We start from the raw sequence: 16,519 nt of genomic DNA, 5'->3' as shown, positions 1-16,519 counted from the left end.
GTCATGCGGTAGATCCATTTTTAATATTATGAAATGCCTTCATACTGCTTTCCATAGGGACTGGACCAGTCTTCATTGTTGCAACAGTTAATGAGAGTTCCATTTTCTCTATATCTGTCCAGTACTCTTTCTGGACTTTTTGTGAGGGCTCTTCTCAGAGCTGTGAGGTGGTATCTCATTGTGGTTATGAGTTGCATTTCCATGTGGATAAGTGATGGACATTTCTTCAGATGACAGCTGGCCATCTATATGTCTTTTTAGGTCTGTTCTGTTTGTATGTCTATATTTATTCCAAATGCTATAATGCTATGATTACTATAGCTGTGTCATGTAGTTTGATGTCTGGGAGTATGCTACCTCTTGTCTTCTTTTTATCAAGATTACTTTGTCTACTCAGGATCTTCTCTGTTTCCATTAACTGTCAGTGATGTTTGCTCTGTTTTTTGAAAGAATTGAAACTTTTATATGTGTATTTATCAAAGAAATAGGTAGTTTTTCTTTATTGTGATGTCTTTATATACTTTTGTATTGGGGTAATATTTGCCTCACAAAATGGCTTTGAAAACATTCTTTCAGTTTTTGGAAAATTTGAGAAGGATAGATTTGTTAAAACTCGGTAGAGAAACTGACCCAGGACTTTGTTTTGAGACTTTTGACGACCATTTCACTATTCTTGCTTATAAAATTGTCTGTTCAGGTTTTCTATTTTTGTTCCTGATTCAGTTTTGAAAAGTTTGTTTCTAAGAATTATCCATTTTTTCTATATTATCCAATGTATTGGGATATTGATGTTCATACTAGTCTCTTATGATACTCTGTATTTCTCAGATGTCCTTTTAAAGTCCTCTTTTGTTTCTGATTCCGTTTACTAGAGTTTTCATAGAACCAGCTTTTGGTTTCCTTCATCTATTTATCTATCTATCTATCTATCTATCTATCTATCTATCTATATATCTATCATTTATTTGTACAAGCACTGGGTACAGTGAGAAGTGTGGGAGGGTGAGGTAATTCACCAGAGCCAGAGCAGGGAGCAGAACAGGCAGAAGGACCGAAGTACACTGCTGAGGGGAGCAGCAGGCCGCAGGAGAGGTCTGCGCGAAGTGTGGGACCCTCACCAGGTGGCCTGGGACCAAACTGGTGGTGCTGCAGAGGCTGCGGGCAGATTAGCAGCCCAATGCTCAACTGCTGTGCCACACGGGGAGGCCCTTCCTTGATCTTTTGAACTGTCTTTATGATATCTATTTTGTTTGCTTCTGCTCTAATTTTTATTGTTTCCTTCCTTTTACTGACTTTTTTATTCTGCTTTTTCTTCCTTTTTTAGTTATTTGAGGTATAAGGTTTCACTATTTATTTGAGATCTTAGATGTTTCTTGATGTGGGCCTGTATTGCTATATATTTCCATTTTATTACTGTACTTGCTGCATCCCATAGTTTCAGTATATCTACCTTCTCTTCATTTTCAGTTGTCTCTCAGAAACTTTCCATTTCCTGTTCGATTTCCTCATTGCACTACACTCATTCAATAGTGTGTTCTTCAGTCACCACATACTGCAGGATTTTCCCCCTTTCTTTTTATGATTTTTAATTTGATATCATTGTAATGAGAGAAGATACTTGATATGATTTCAGTCTTTATGAATGTGTTGACATTTATTTTGAGACCCAATATGTCAACTCTTGGGAATGTTTCCGGTACTCTGCTGAAGAATGCGTAGTCAGTTTTCTGGGGTTGTGTGCCTTACAAATGTATATTAAGCCCATGTGTTCTAATTTTCATTTAAGGTGATTGTTTTCCTTGTTGATTTTCTGTCTTATTGACATATCTACTGATGAAAATTGGGTTTTTAAATCTCCTTATGCTATTGTGTTGCAGACAGTTTCAGCTTTTAAACTTGTTTATTGTTATCCTGATATATTGATCCCTTTATTATTACATAGTTTCCCTCCCTGTCTCTTGTTTCCCTTTTTTTTTTTTTTTTTTTTAGCTGTCTATTTTATGTGATGTTTGTATGGCTGTCCCTGCCTTTTGCAGGCTACCTTTTGCTTGTAGTATTGTTTTACACCATTTGCTTTGAGCCCATGCTCATCTTTGAACGTTAGATGGATGGGTCTTCTGGAGACAGCAGAAAGCTGGTCTTTGCTTTCTGAAATAACCAGTCACTCGGTGTCTTTTGATTGGTGAGTTCATTTAGGGTAATTATTGATATAAGACTATTTGCTCCTTCCATTATGTCTTTAATTGTTGATTTTTTTACCTTGTTCAGAGGTTTTGGATTTTCTTTTGTTTAGTGCAGATACTATATGTCCATTCAATATTTCTTACAGGGAAGGTCTAGAGTTTGTAAACTCCTTCAGCTGGTGTTTGTCTGGGAAGGCCTTTATTTCTACCTCATATCTGAAGCAGAGTCTTGCAGGCTAGAGTATACATGGCAGGCGGCTTTTATATATAACTGTTTTGAAAGTGTCATATTATTCTCTCCTTACTTTTAGTTTTTTTCCTATACAATTCTGATGTCTCATGGGAGTTACTTTATAGGTTGCCTTTTTGTTTTCTCTAGCAGATCTTCAAGTCTTTGTTTTGTATTCTTGGTAGTTTCACAATGTTGTATCTTGGTTTTGGTTGTATATTTAGTACCTACCCAGGTTGGGAATCTTTCCTTGCATTTTTTAGGGTACCGTTTGAAACGTGAATCTTCTCCATGTCCTTCCTGGTAGTCTGTGTCAGTGTCTTATGTCCAAGTAGTATTTTATTTTTTCCTTAGGCCACAGGAATCTCCAGGTATATTGTTCCTCTGATTAGCTATTGTATGTTCCTCTCAGGAATGAAGAATAGAACCTCCTCTTTTGCCCATTTGGGCCTAGCCAATTTTTGCTATTTTCATTGTTATAGTCCTTTGTGTCCATTTGCTTTGGTTTATTTCTGTGGATTAGGCTAGATTGTTTTCCTTCCCAGCCCTGCTGCGATGGCCTCTTGTTTTACTTGAAAGACGTATGTATTATCTTTGGATGCTGTGCTTTCTGTTGTTTTCTATCATAAGGGCTCATTACCAGTCACAATGGCTGAAACGTAAGAGGGTGGTATTCCAGGAACACAGGGCCTGGGGTGAAGGCAGGGTAGGTAAGTGGTGAGGACTTTGCTGCTATAGAGTATCCAGGGCATATGCTTTTTTGCTTGCTGCAACTCCTTTAGCTGATGTGTGGGTGATCACCCATCACCATCATCTCAATGTAGACTCTATCAACACTGTTCTCAGAAACCCCAGACTGCAAACGATCCTTCAGCTACAGCTTAGATTTGACCTCAGCAGATATTGTGAGCAAAGCCTTTTTCCTGTGTGTGTGCATGTGCATGAGTGTACACGAAATTTCTTTTCATTTTATTTTTTAACTAAAATATATATTTTACTTTTACTTAAAGTTATAAACTAACCAGTTAAACTGGCACTATTACTATCATGATGCAGCATAACACTAAACATCTTTCTAAAAAAATTAGAAGAATGAAAAAAATTAGGGGTCATAGTAAAACAGAGTAAAAGGGCAGAAGAAATCAATGAAGCATTGACACAAACTTCACAATTGAGGTTTTGAAGAATAGTCCCAGTCTCAGAAAATATGAAAAATCTTTCATCATACATCTTTGTACAAATTTCTCTCTGCTGTTCTGAACTATTAATTACCATCTGATCATTCCAGGCTGCTTTTGGAAGGCTTCAGAAATACGCACCAATCATCACTGGTGATAGATACAGAGTCCTGGGTATTCTGTAGGTTTTCAGACCTGAGTCAAACTGTTGCAATACTTTGGCCAGTTGTTGTTCTGCCACCTATTCTATTTCACTTTCTATTTCTGGGTCCAGGTCTTAACCTGTCTGCAGCTAAATTTCAGGATAATATTGGAAATTTCTTTCATCTTCTGGAGGCTGAAGGTATTTCTGTCTCTGAAATCTATTACTGAGTATACACACTGGATTTGAAAGAACAGGATTCTGTTCTGTTCTTGACTTGTGCAACAGGGTGGTCCCCAGGAAAGGGGGAGGTTCCCTGCCCCACCCAAGGAAGGGTGGAGCTGAGCAGGAAGAGGAGAAGCTGGTGAAGAGACTGAGGGAGGAAGCAGGATGGAGCCAGGAGACCTGGAGGAGGCGCATGGAGCCTAGAGACACGTGAAGAAACTGCGCTTGTCTTTTGGTCGTGGACTGGGTGACACAGATGTGGGTGAGACCTGTGGGGAGGTGACAATGGCAGCTTTTATCTTGATGTTGATTTTGCTCTTTTCCTTCCGGGCTTGTCCGGTTGTTTGTGACCCTTTGCTGTGGGTCCCTACTAGAAGATGCTTTAGACTTGTAGCAGGCTTTGGGGCCTTGTTCTGGGCCGATCCCATATGGATGGACTTTTACCCACGAGGGGACGGGTAACTTTGGGTGCTTCATTTAGAAACTAGACTCTTTGCCTTACCTGTATTGTTTCCTAGTTTTATTAAATTTCCTTCCCATTAAAGTCTCCTATGTTTTGTGTTGATGCGGCGGATGGCAGAACCCATTTAAAATAGGCAGGTTTGCGGGGTTTGGGCTGCCCCTCTCCCTGTCCTATAACACTTGGACCTTAATTTTCTTTTTCACTGTACTCATCTCTGTAGAAGTGAGTACATTTAATTTCGGACTGAGTACATTTACTTTCGGTCTGGTGGAATATTCATGGCTGTTCTGAATAAGTCGATCCATGGAGGAAGAAAGAGGAAAAAGAGTCTCTATGTGACTTTTGCAAAGATGCCTAATTATTTCAGGCCCATACATCTCAGGTGTTGGTGAAAAGTGCCTAGAATCAGATGCTTATGAACAAGGCAGGCTTTGGGGACAAACTAGACCCACACTTATGTTGTTGAGTGAGGGAGAAAGAAAAATCAAAGAGCTACATTGTAAGAAAGGTGGAGATTTGAGCATGAAAGTCACAAAAAATGAAAAAAAAAAAAACGAGGTGAGGTCACCTCTGTAGTAACAGGAGCCACCCAGCATAATATAGCAGAAGGTGAAAATTTATGTAATTTTATTTATGTAAAAGCATTTACATGCTTTCAAAGACAAGCTATAAAATAAGACATTCAGAAAAATCTAGCTTTTATCCTTTTCCTTTGCCTTGTTTCCTCCTCCCTCCTTAAAAAAAAAAAAAACATTTAAAATTACTTTTTATTTACCATTTAAAGTATATGTATGTCTGTATTTATAAAATGTGTAAGTTGCACATGCATATAAATTTTCCATATACATGTATATACATCTCCACATTTTAGCATACAATTTAGCATGCTAAAGATATTCTAATGAAATTCCTGTTTCACTTATCATATACCTTATAGATTTTTTTCAGAGCAGTAGTTGGAAATATTTCTCAGTCATTTATATAGTAGCTTAATGGTGTATAATATATGCACATAATTTATGTAGTCCTTATTGTCATTTGGGTGTTTTCCATTCTTTTGCATTTAAAAATGATGCACCAACAAGTAACCTTGTACATTGATAATTTTATATTTTTTGCAAATATAGAGAATAGAAATAGAATTGCTGGACCAAAAGTTAGTAGCATAGTCAATTTTGCAGAAATGTCAAGAATTTATACCATTTTTTATTTTCATCAAGAATCCTTGTAAATGCCTTTTATAGCTTTATCAACAAGTTATATTGTTAAATATTGACATCAGATGTTTGATATCTTTCAAGTCAAAATTAATGTTTTACTTTAGTTTTACTCTGCATATATCTTAATATGAGAGAGTTTGAACATTTTTTCATGTGTATAGAATTATTTATCTCCTTTATATGAACTGTAAATTCATTTATTCTGCCCATCTTATGCTTTCTTTTTTTAGAAGTTCTTTGTGTATTAAAACTATTAATCTTGGGCCTCCCTGGTGGCGCAGTGGTTGAGCTCTGGGCTACGAAGCTGCCCGCAGCCTCTGTAGCGCCGGTTCGATCCCTGACCACAGGGGAGGGTCCCACATGGCGCGCAGACCTCGCCTGCCATGCCCGCTGCTCCCCTCAGCAGTGTACTTCGTCAGTCTGCCTGTTCTGCTCCCGGCTCTGGCTCTGGTGAATTCTCTCAGCCTCCCGCACTTCTGACTGTACCCAGTACTTGTATAAATAAATAAATAAATCTTTAAAAAAACAAAAAACTATTAATCTTTTGGGCCTCCCTGGTGGTGCAGGTCATTGAGCACAGTGCTGTGAGGCTGTCCGCAGCCTCTGCAGTGGCGGTTCAATCACTGCCAGTAACGGAGTGGCCCACATGGTGTGTCAGACCTTCCTGTCTCACCAGCTACTCCCCTCAACAATGTGTTTTGGTCAGTCTGCCTGCTCTGTCTCTGGTGAGTCTTCTCACCCTCCCACACATCTGGCCTGTACCCCAGTTCTTTTAGAAATAAAATAAATCTTAAAAAAAAAAAACTATCAATCTTTTGATGTGGGTTGAAAATACTTTCCCCTAGTGTATGATTGATCTTTTTACTTTTCTCATAGTTTTATGATGCAGTGAAATCTTTAATTTTATGTTGTTAAATTTATTGATAAGTAGTTGATACTGTACAGTAGTATAGTGGTAATATTGATAAGTAGTAAAATATTGATTGTAGTTAATAAGGTTCATGTTATCAATATTTATTATATCCATGGATTATAAAGATATTTGTATTTTAAAATTGTTTATGTAGATTTATATTTGAATACATTGAGAAATTGTCCTGGCATGAGGATTAGTTCCAATATATCTATCTTTTTCCATCTTACTATCCAGTTATTCCACTATCGTATTAATAGGTCCTTCATTTCTCCACCAATTTGAGAGACTATAATTAATCATATACTAATTTTCTTCTGCTTTTAAGCTACTCATGGAGTTTCTATTCTCTTTTTTCTGGGTAAACATAATCCTAATCCTTTCATCATCTGGTTCTCCTTATTAATTCACACCACACTTTGAAAAACTACATTCCTTTTATACTTAGAATTAGTAATCATTAGTGATTCTTACCACAGAACAGCTATTTGTCACTCACTTGTCAAGCATTTCTTTAACCAATACTTTCCTCCACTTCTACATCGTCTTTTTGGCATCCTTCCTAGGGGGATAGAGTATCTGTGCATGAGTACATGCTTTCACATAAATCTGTACGCTTCCACTTAACTGCTATGCCCTCAAATGAACATCTGTTAAAACTGGAATGGGCCCTATCCCTTGAGCATGTGGCATAAAATAAATGTTGAGAACTTGGCTTGTGGATATATAGAATTTATATGATCTTAATAATAATTAGTTCCTAATAATTATTGAATCCTGAAAATATGCCACCAAATATGCTACTTACCCTATTGTTTCATTACCCTTAAATAATCTTGTGTATAAGAATTATCTCCCTTTTACATATATGAATACTGAAAACTGAAGCTTATGAATGTTAAACAATGTGCCCATTGCTATGGTTTGTACGGCTAAGTAGAGTTGAAGCCATCTCTTTTTAACTTGGAAATTTTTGCTTTTAATAGACTATTGTGAAGGACTATGATGCTCTGGTGGTAGGAAAACTAGGGTGACCACACTTGAGGGGAGAAATGCCATATTGTGAAAAACAAAGCAGGATATAAAATAACGACACATCGTTAAAAAAAGAAAAACAAACAAACACACAATCTTGCACTCTTAAAACTAACAGTGGAAAATGACATAGATAGGTCCAAATGATATACTTTGTGCTGACATGCTGAAAAACTTGGATCTCTCTAAATACTGTTTATTGCTCTGTGAGCAGATATATACCAAAATATTATAGGTATCTATAAGGCAAATTTCTTGTTGTCAGACTCACTCTTCCTATAACTCTTTAGAAAGTACTTCATGCCTGTTATAGTGATAGGTAACATAATATTATAGTAATAGGTGACATAGTGTTACAGTGATAGGTGGTGAACTTAAATTCAGAATAGGAATTTTTTTTAAACCTCATAAAAATAATAATTAAAATGTGGATATGATGAATAACTTTATATGCATGGTATTCACAACTTAAAAATCAATGTTATATAATAATTTTTGTAAGCATTTGATAATATTTTGTTAGTTTTTTAAGATGTTTGATGTACTTTAGGAAATCCAATGTGTTTGTGTTTAATTAATTAAATATATAAAAGTACTCAATGTAGACTGTTACTAACACTTAAATGTTTAGGAAAAATTGTTTTCTTAAAATCACCTCACCAGCTTTTCCTTTTTGAGTTATGTACATACAGCATTTAAAGAGAAATGCTGATTATGAAGATATAAAAATAATGCTAATTTCATAATAATTTTATTAGATGGTCAAAAAAAAAGTTGACATATATTTTTTATCACTAAGTGTAGCTTTTGGTTAGGTGTGTGGCACCTTTATGAGTTTAGGGAAATTGAGCCAAACAAAAATCTAACAAAATCTTAGAAACTAGGCTAGTTTTTATCTTCTCTTACCCTCTGTGTCACTCAGGAACACAAAGGGCTGTACAAATTCTAACACATTTATGTCTTTCATATTTCTGAGAATTAGTGAGATATTTGCAAAGCATGATATTAAACTTCCATCTGTACCTAAATATTTAAAGTACAAGATTGTCAAAGGGTAAATTGAGGCAATGTATGTAAAAGTTCTTTGACAATTGCTAAGAAAATGAAAGGTAAAATTTTCATGACCTTTACTAAGTAATTTACCAGTTTGATAATATGCTATGTCCTTATCTCAGATTGGTCTAAGATCTAAGATTTTATCCTAGAATTCACATTCCATTTTCTCAGCCGTTTCATTGCACTTTTCATGTCTTTGTTCCTCAGTGTGTATATTATTGGATTCAAGAGAGGAGTGACCACAGAATAAAACACAGCAAGAAATTTATCTAATGATTTGATGGGGAATGGCCAGGCATAAATGAAGATACATGGTCCAAAGAACAAAAGAACAACTGTGATGTGAGCAGATAAAGTGGACAGAGCCTTAGTAGACCTGTCTGAAGGGCGATGCAGGATGGTCGCTAAGATGATAGTGTAGGAGACAATGAGGAGAGCAAAAGAACACACAGTGAGCACACCGCTGTTAGCGATGACCATGATATCCAATCTGTATGTGTCTGTGCAGGCAAGCTTGATGACCCTAGGAAGGTCACAATAAAAGCTGTCAACTTCATTGGGACCACAGAAGGGTAAGTTCACTGCAAAGGCCAACTGGCTCACTGAGTGTAGGAAGCCAGTCCCCCATGCAGCTGTCACAATGCCAATACATACATTGCCTCGCATAATTGTAGTGTAGCGAAGGGGTTTACAGATTGCTATATATCTGTCAAAGGCCATGGCTATAAGGATCACCAACTCAGTCCCACCAAATAAATGAAGGAGAAATATTTGAGTAAGGCAGCCCTTATAAGAGATAACTTTGCGTTTACGGAAAAAGTCCGCAATCATCTTAGGGGCTGTAACTGAGGACAGACACAGATCAACGAGTGAGAGGTTAGCGAGCAGGAAGTACATGGGTGAGTGCAGGTGGGAGTCAGAAGTTACAGTTGTGACAATAAGAAGGTTTCCAAACACAATTCCTATATAGAATACAAAAAAGAACACAAATAGGAAAATCTGCAGTTCCTGAGAATCGGACAGTCCCAAAAAAATGAACTCAGTCACCATGGAGTGATTTGTTTCACTTATTGATTTGTTCCAGGAAATAATCTCTGTAGTCACCTTGGAGAAGATAATAAGAAGGAAGTCAGAGTTATATTGAAATTCAAAGCTTCATTTTCAATAATTCTGCTCACTCATAATGACTTTCTATAGTTTGTTATAAAGATATTCAAAATGCAAGCAATGTAGACTCAACATTTTATCCCACACTCCCCCACTGACTATGCCTTATATTCATATATTCCAAGTTTTTGCAGTGTTTGCACTTTTTGCTGGGCATATTACTAATAAAATTGCTGTCCATTGTACTCTCTAAGTCCATACTATCACCTACCTTTATCCCCTTTTTTTGTAAATCTAAAAACAGCTTATATTCTTAGCCCACATCTTAGCTCTTATATACAAAAATTGTATGAGCTTCATATTTACCAAGGCTTTTTTTTAATGTATAGTAATTGGAAATCCATCACATTCAAACAAATCCTCATTTACAATTTTGCTATGTGAGGCAGTTATATGGGTTTGTATATAGTATTTATTTTTAATTTTTTATTATTTAAATTTTATTGAGGTAAAATTGGTTTACAATACTTTATGTAATTCAGACATATAGTACCACACCTCTTAAGATGTATGTTACCACACCATACCCACAACCAAGGTACCCATAGTCTTCCACCATAATCCATTAGGACCCCTCCATACTTTGCTTTCCACAATCCCCCTACCCTTGTAAGTTTAATTCTGCAGACAGATTTCTAGGGTTTGTTAGTAGATTGCTTTTGACTGACCCTCTTTTTTGGTTCTTTATATTCCATATATAAGTGAAAGCATGCAGTACTTGTCTTTCTCATTCTGTTATTTAGCCTAGCATTATCCCCTCCAGTTCCATCCATGTTGTTGGAAATGATGAGTTCATATCATCAAACAAATAAATGCAAATCAAAACCACAATGAGAAGGTCTCTCTGGTGGTGCAAGGGGTTAAGCACTGCACTATGAAGCAGTCCGCAGCCTCTGCAGCACGAGTTTGATCCCCGGCCAGCCAGGGAGCAACCCACATAGCGCAGCAGACCTCTCCCTACTCACCTGCTGCTCCCCTCAGCAGTGTGCTTCGGTCAGTCTGCCTGTTCTGTTCCCCACTCTATCTCTGGTAAGTCCTCTCACCTCCTGCATCTCTGACCTGTATCCCAGCTCTTGTATGCATAAATGAATAAATCTTTTTTTTTTTAAACCCACAATGAGATACCATTGCACACCTCTGAGAATGACACAGATCAAAAAGTCCAGAAACAAGTGTTGGTGAGGATGTTGAAAAAAATAAACACTTGTACACTGTTGGCAGGATGTAGACTAGTCAATGCCTTATATGAAAATAACATGGAGGGTTCCTAAATATTAAAAATAGATCTACCATATGATCCAGCAGTTCTACTCCTAGGTATCAAACCTAAGAATACAAAAACACATATAATGCACTTCTGTATTCATTGCAGCACTATTTACAATAGTCAACTTGTATAAACAGCCCAAGTGCTCAAGGACAAATGAGTAAGTTGTGGTATATATAGTCTTTGGAACTTGGACCTTTTTAAGACTTATTTTACCACTTTTGTGAATGTAGATACTAGTTATGTTCACTTCTTATGGTTATTTGAATTTCAAATGAAATAGTAAATGTTGTTTGCACAGTTTTTTATATTTAATAAGTGCTCAATAGATTTAGATAGTTATCAGTAATTAGATTTATCATCTTCTGATTAATAAATCCTATTTGCACAATAATCATTAAACATTTTTACTTGTATTCTGGAAATAGCAATCATAATAAAATAATTGGTTGTCACTTTCCTATATACCTTTGTTCCCATCTTTAGAAGAGTGCATTGGACCAAAAATTCTCAAAATCGGGCCTCCCCAGTGGCACAGCGGTTGAGCGCTGGGTTGTGAAGCTGCCTGCAGCCTCTGCAGTGCCACTTTGATCCCCGGCCACCGGTCGAGGGTCCCACATGGCACGCAGACCTTTCCTGCCGCCCGCTGCTCCCCTCAGCAGTGTATTTCAGTCAGTCTGCCTGTTCTGTTTCCCTCTTTGGCTCTGGTGAATTCTCTCACCCTCCCGTGCTTCTGACTGTACCCAGTGCTTGTATAAATAAATAAATAATAAATCTTTAAAAAAAGAATTCTCAAAATCCTTGTTACTCTAAAACTCTTTGGGAATGAGGAAGGATGCAATTTCAGAATAATTCTTATAGCTTCTAGGAACTTTTGTGGAAAACATAGAAGACTAAGACAGATGTAGAGATTCAGCCATAGAGGAAGTTTAAGTTAAACAAAAATGCTTAGAAAAAGAAGTTAAGCCAAATTCAAAGGTGAAAATAAAATAACAATAAATAAAATAACAGAAAAATAATTTAAAAACTGAAATAAAGGATAAAAGAAAGGGAAGTCATAGCTGAAATAAAAAAGTGAGAAAGATGTAATAAAATGTGCATGAAATGTAAAGGAGTTTAAAAGAAGATAAAATTGAAAAATGGTTTTGTCATGCCTACTAAGAATTTTTTATTTATTATGAAATAGTGAAGAATTACTGAAGAATTATGAGCATTTTTAACAAATTGTAGTCAGTGCAGTGCACAATAGCCATTACTAAGGTAGTAAGACAGATATTTGTGAACAGGATGTGGAATATGAAAAATTATGAGGCTAATGCTTTTATTCTGAGTAATGGTGAGCATTGTCATCATCTTATTTCTGATGATATTTTGATGATCACTAGTATGGCAATATATGACATGAATTACTTTTACAATAGGAATAAGTTTGGAAGGAGGTAAAGGAAAATGATAGTTGTCTACACATCTAGGAGTATTGTTGGGGCATCCTTTAAGTGGCTGTCTACTAAGCTAGAGTGAAAAGTGACTACACAAATGACTTATAAGCTATTCCACTTGTTTTTGGCGAGAGAAAACTACTGTTTCAAGCATTTGTTCAGTAAGAGAAATGGTAGCCAGAAGTAGAAACATGGCTATCAGAAGACTTGTAGGATAAGGTGTAGTGATTAAGTCAGCAAGCAAGTAAGATGTAAAAGAGAGGAGGGGAAAATGATAAGGGAGACATGAGTGGATAAAGGGTTATTCCTGTTAAATTTCTTAGTGAGCTGATTGTCCATGTTTTGTTCTCTTAATCACAATTATACCATATCCCATACACCTTTCTCTTCATTATCCTGAATCTCATTCCTCAGCCCTGTCCAAAAAGCTCATATTACCGTTTTCAAAGTTCTCTAAAAATTTAACAATTTAAAAATTTTTCCCAGTATAAAAAAGAAGTCTAAGGGTAGTCATGAACAATCATTTTCCTTCTCAGCATGGTAGGGAAAGAGTTAAGAGAACACTCAATTTGGGGAAATATGAATAAAAGGAACCTCAATTAGAGAGGAAATAATAGATTAGTCTAGAAAGTTCAGAATTGGACAGTTGTTGCTAATATAATACAGCAAGGGCTATCCTGCTAATGTTATTTATACCAACTCTTGTAAGTCCTTAAGCCAACCTCATGAGATTATTCCGTGTTTCCTGAAGCTAAACATGCAGTTGAATTTTGCAGAGTATATTATTTTTAATGACAGCATCTCATTTCCAATAAAATGCTATAATTTGTTTCATTCTGCTAATGTATTTGCTTTCACCATTTCACTTACCTCCGTCATAACTGGAAGATACTCGGCAACCTTCAGAGCAAAGAAGATTACAGATTTTCCTTCTATTTGTATCTCTTATAGCATAAAATTTCTGACAGGAAAAATCTATATGAATTGTCCTCCTTAGTAAACCACTTGATTAGTTAAGAGTAATTAATGAAAGTGACCAGGGGCGGGTGAAGTGAACTGGAAATAGCCCGCCTGAGCATTGAGTACCGAGGCAGCTTTTATACGCTAACAAGTCCTCTCATGAGGAAAACACACAGCTGCTTCTTGAGTTAAAGGCAGTTGTCACTATTTCTTGGCTTACTTAGGTGTCTTTACTACCTTACACTTTTTAAGATTTGTAGTAAACTACTTAAAATAAGATAAAGAGGCAAAATTAAAATCCAAAGGGACTAATAAGACAAAAAGTAATAATGCTTCAGAGTTTGATAGCATAAAATTCTAATGATCGATTTGTGGATAAAATATAAGAAAAACATCTTAACCATTAATAAGAAGACTCATGTCATTTATTATTTTATTGAGTACCTCTAATTATCATTAAAAGTTGAATCATTACAACTCAACTCAGGTGAGTCTTCACAATTAATGGTCCTTAAATCATTCATAAAAATACATTCACTTCATCTCTCAATTGTGCTCCTTGACCAGTTGTGCTCCTTAGACATTTCAGGTGAAGATGTCAATTATCTCTTAGTATTAAGTGCCTTAGTTTAAGAACAGGCACATTAAACAAGCTGAGATCTGATTGGGGTACCCTATTTTTGGAAATATGTCCCTTAAGATACTTTCAAAATTAACTGTAAACATATTTTTTAGAGGGAATCAAGAAATGCTTGGAAGAAGACTGCAGAGGCAACAGAATTTTTCTACTGAAAAATATGGAGCTCAGACAATTTTGCATAATGCAAAACAATAGAATTTGTTTCAAAAATAACATTGTACAAAATATATTGACAGTCAAAGAAAAGACTGAAACCAATTAAGAATTGTAACATAGTAATGACTTCCTATTTATCTAACTTAAATATAATTAGGATGAGAATGGTTTTTTCTTCCAATTTAATGTCTACTGGTTTATATACACTCACTTTATCCATTGGACATACGTAATTTCCATGAGAAATATTGATTGATTTCTAGTCATTAGTATCTGTACGAACATACTGATAAAGCTAAATCATATATACATACATATAAATATAATTATGCAGTTATTAATAACCACATGAAAACTAAACATGGTCATTGATGGTAACTACAATTTAGGTATGTGGGTTAGATAGAAGTACACAATACTTTATTTTTAGAATTTACAAAAATTGTTGCAACTCTATCTGAAAATGAAATTCTTTGAATGCCTTTTTTTCTGTAGATGTTTCAGTTTTTTAAAGGCAATAATGAAAATGTACACAGTTCATGGTTTTCACCATGCTCATGAGGAGGCTGATGGTTCATGACAGTCATCTTGTACTTTCATCAGTGAAGTCTTTCATGTCATGTCCTTAGAACTTACTACCTGTCGACTTAGCCTTCTCATTGCCAGCTTCATCTCTGTTCCTTAAAGTATAGATAGCAGGATTTTAATACTGGAGTGACAACAAAGTCCACAATGGCAAAAAAATTATCCAGTGACTTTATAGGGAAAGGCCACACATAGAGAAACATGCATGGAACAAAAAACAAAACCACTACAGTAATATGAGCTGATAAAGTGAAGAATGAAGAATGCTTTAGATAAGTCCTTTGAAGAATGTTGTCTGACAGTAGCCAGAATAAAAATATATGATGCAATTAAGAAAAAGAAGGTTCCCATCGAGATGATCACTGTTGGCAGTAGTAACCACAAATTCTAGTCTGTAAGTGTCCTTGCAAGCAAGTTTAATAACTCGAGGAAGATCACAGTAAAAACTCCCCACATTATTAGGACCACAGAAAGGTAAATTTATGACAAAAGCAAACTGAGACATAGCATGAATCACTCCAGTGATCCAAGCAGCCACTACCAAAAGCATACACATTTTGTGATTCATGATAGTTAGGTAATGGAGAGGCTTGCAGATTGCTGTGTGTACCTGTCATATGCCATGGCGATGAGCAGCACCATCTCAACTCCTCCCATGACATGGAATAAAGAACATTTGTATCATGCAGTTGTGGAAGGAAATGATTTTACAGTCACTGAAAAGATCAGATATCATCCTAGGAATTGTGGTAGATGAAAGGCCTAGGTCAATGAGTGATAGGTTGGCGAGAAGAATATACATGGGGGAGTGGAGGTGAGAATCAAAAATCACTGTGAACACAATGAAGAGGTTTCCCAGAATAATTCCCACATAGAATAGAGAGAAGAAAAAAAAAAGAAAGAGTTGCATTCCTAAGGAATGTGTAAGTCCTAGTAATACAAATTCCGTTACCACAGAGCTGTTTACTTGGTCCATTGAATTTAATTTAATTGGTCCATTGAAGGGGAGATGCTGAAGTGACCTGAAAAGAAGAGAAGGGTCAACTAAAGGCATTAAAAAGAATGGGCTAAAATATTGATTTGAATATTGGTTATTAATGGTCTTTTACTTAATTTTAGGAGATTATAAAATAATGGGCTCTCAGGGTATATCAATTAATGTAATATGACCTGACTTTGAGGAAAGCTGGAAGCTATTGCTTTAAATAATCTCATTTATTCAGATATGTGAACTAATCAGGCAACTCAAGCTAGAAAAGAATGTGGAAAAGATGCTCAAGGAATTCAGGTGAGAGAAAATAATAAAAATTAAAACCAAAAATAAAAGTTGAATCCAAGAAAATTAAAGAGTATATATGAGCATGCAAAAATGGCCTTAAAAATTAAAAAGGACAATCTTTAAAACAAATCAAGAATAAGATAATGAAGTAAAAATTTGAAATGAGCATAAAATTCATACTACCAGTTAAGTACCCTCTGAAGCCTATTTCTAAATGTCCTTAAAAACTATTAAATTCCAGACCTATGCAAAATAATACTTGAACTTGGAATTCTAGACAAAATGTTGATATATTCATAATATTAAAAAAATCAAACAAGGGGCCTCCCCGGTGGCGCAGTGGTTGAGCGTGGGTTGCGAAGCTGCCCGCAGCCTCTGCAGC

The 16,519-nt window shown here is 35.9% G+C and overlaps 1 protein-coding gene across 1 annotated transcript; it reads right to left on the bottom strand.

Annotated features, from left to right (window-relative positions):
- Positions 1-8,776: 8,776 nt before the first annotated feature.
- On the bottom strand, positions 8,777-9,709 carry LOC119235051 (olfactory receptor 4F4). The gene has a single exon (XM_037498091.2). The coding sequence runs from the start codon at positions 9,692-9,694 to the stop codon at positions 8,777-8,779; it is 918 nt and encodes a 305-aa protein (XP_037353988.1). The 5' UTR covers positions 9,695-9,709.
- Positions 9,710-16,519: the final 6,810 nt, after the last annotated feature.

Source organism: Talpa occidentalis, unplaced genomic scaffold (genome assembly GCF_014898055.3).
Source record: "Talpa occidentalis isolate TD23 unplaced genomic scaffold, MPIMG_talOcc4v2.1 talOcc4.853, whole genome shotgun sequence".
NCBI lineage: Eukaryota > Metazoa > Chordata > Mammalia > Eulipotyphla > Talpidae > Talpa > Talpa occidentalis.
Note: the sequence above shows the minus strand (reverse complement) of the source record. Positions and strands in the feature narration are given on the sequence as shown.

What these genes read in the sequence shown, in the direction of transcription:
- LOC119235051 (XM_037498091.2), bottom strand. Translation starts at nt 9,694, where the DNA reads ATGGTGACTGAGTTCATTTTTTTGGGACTGTCCGATTCTCAGGAACTG.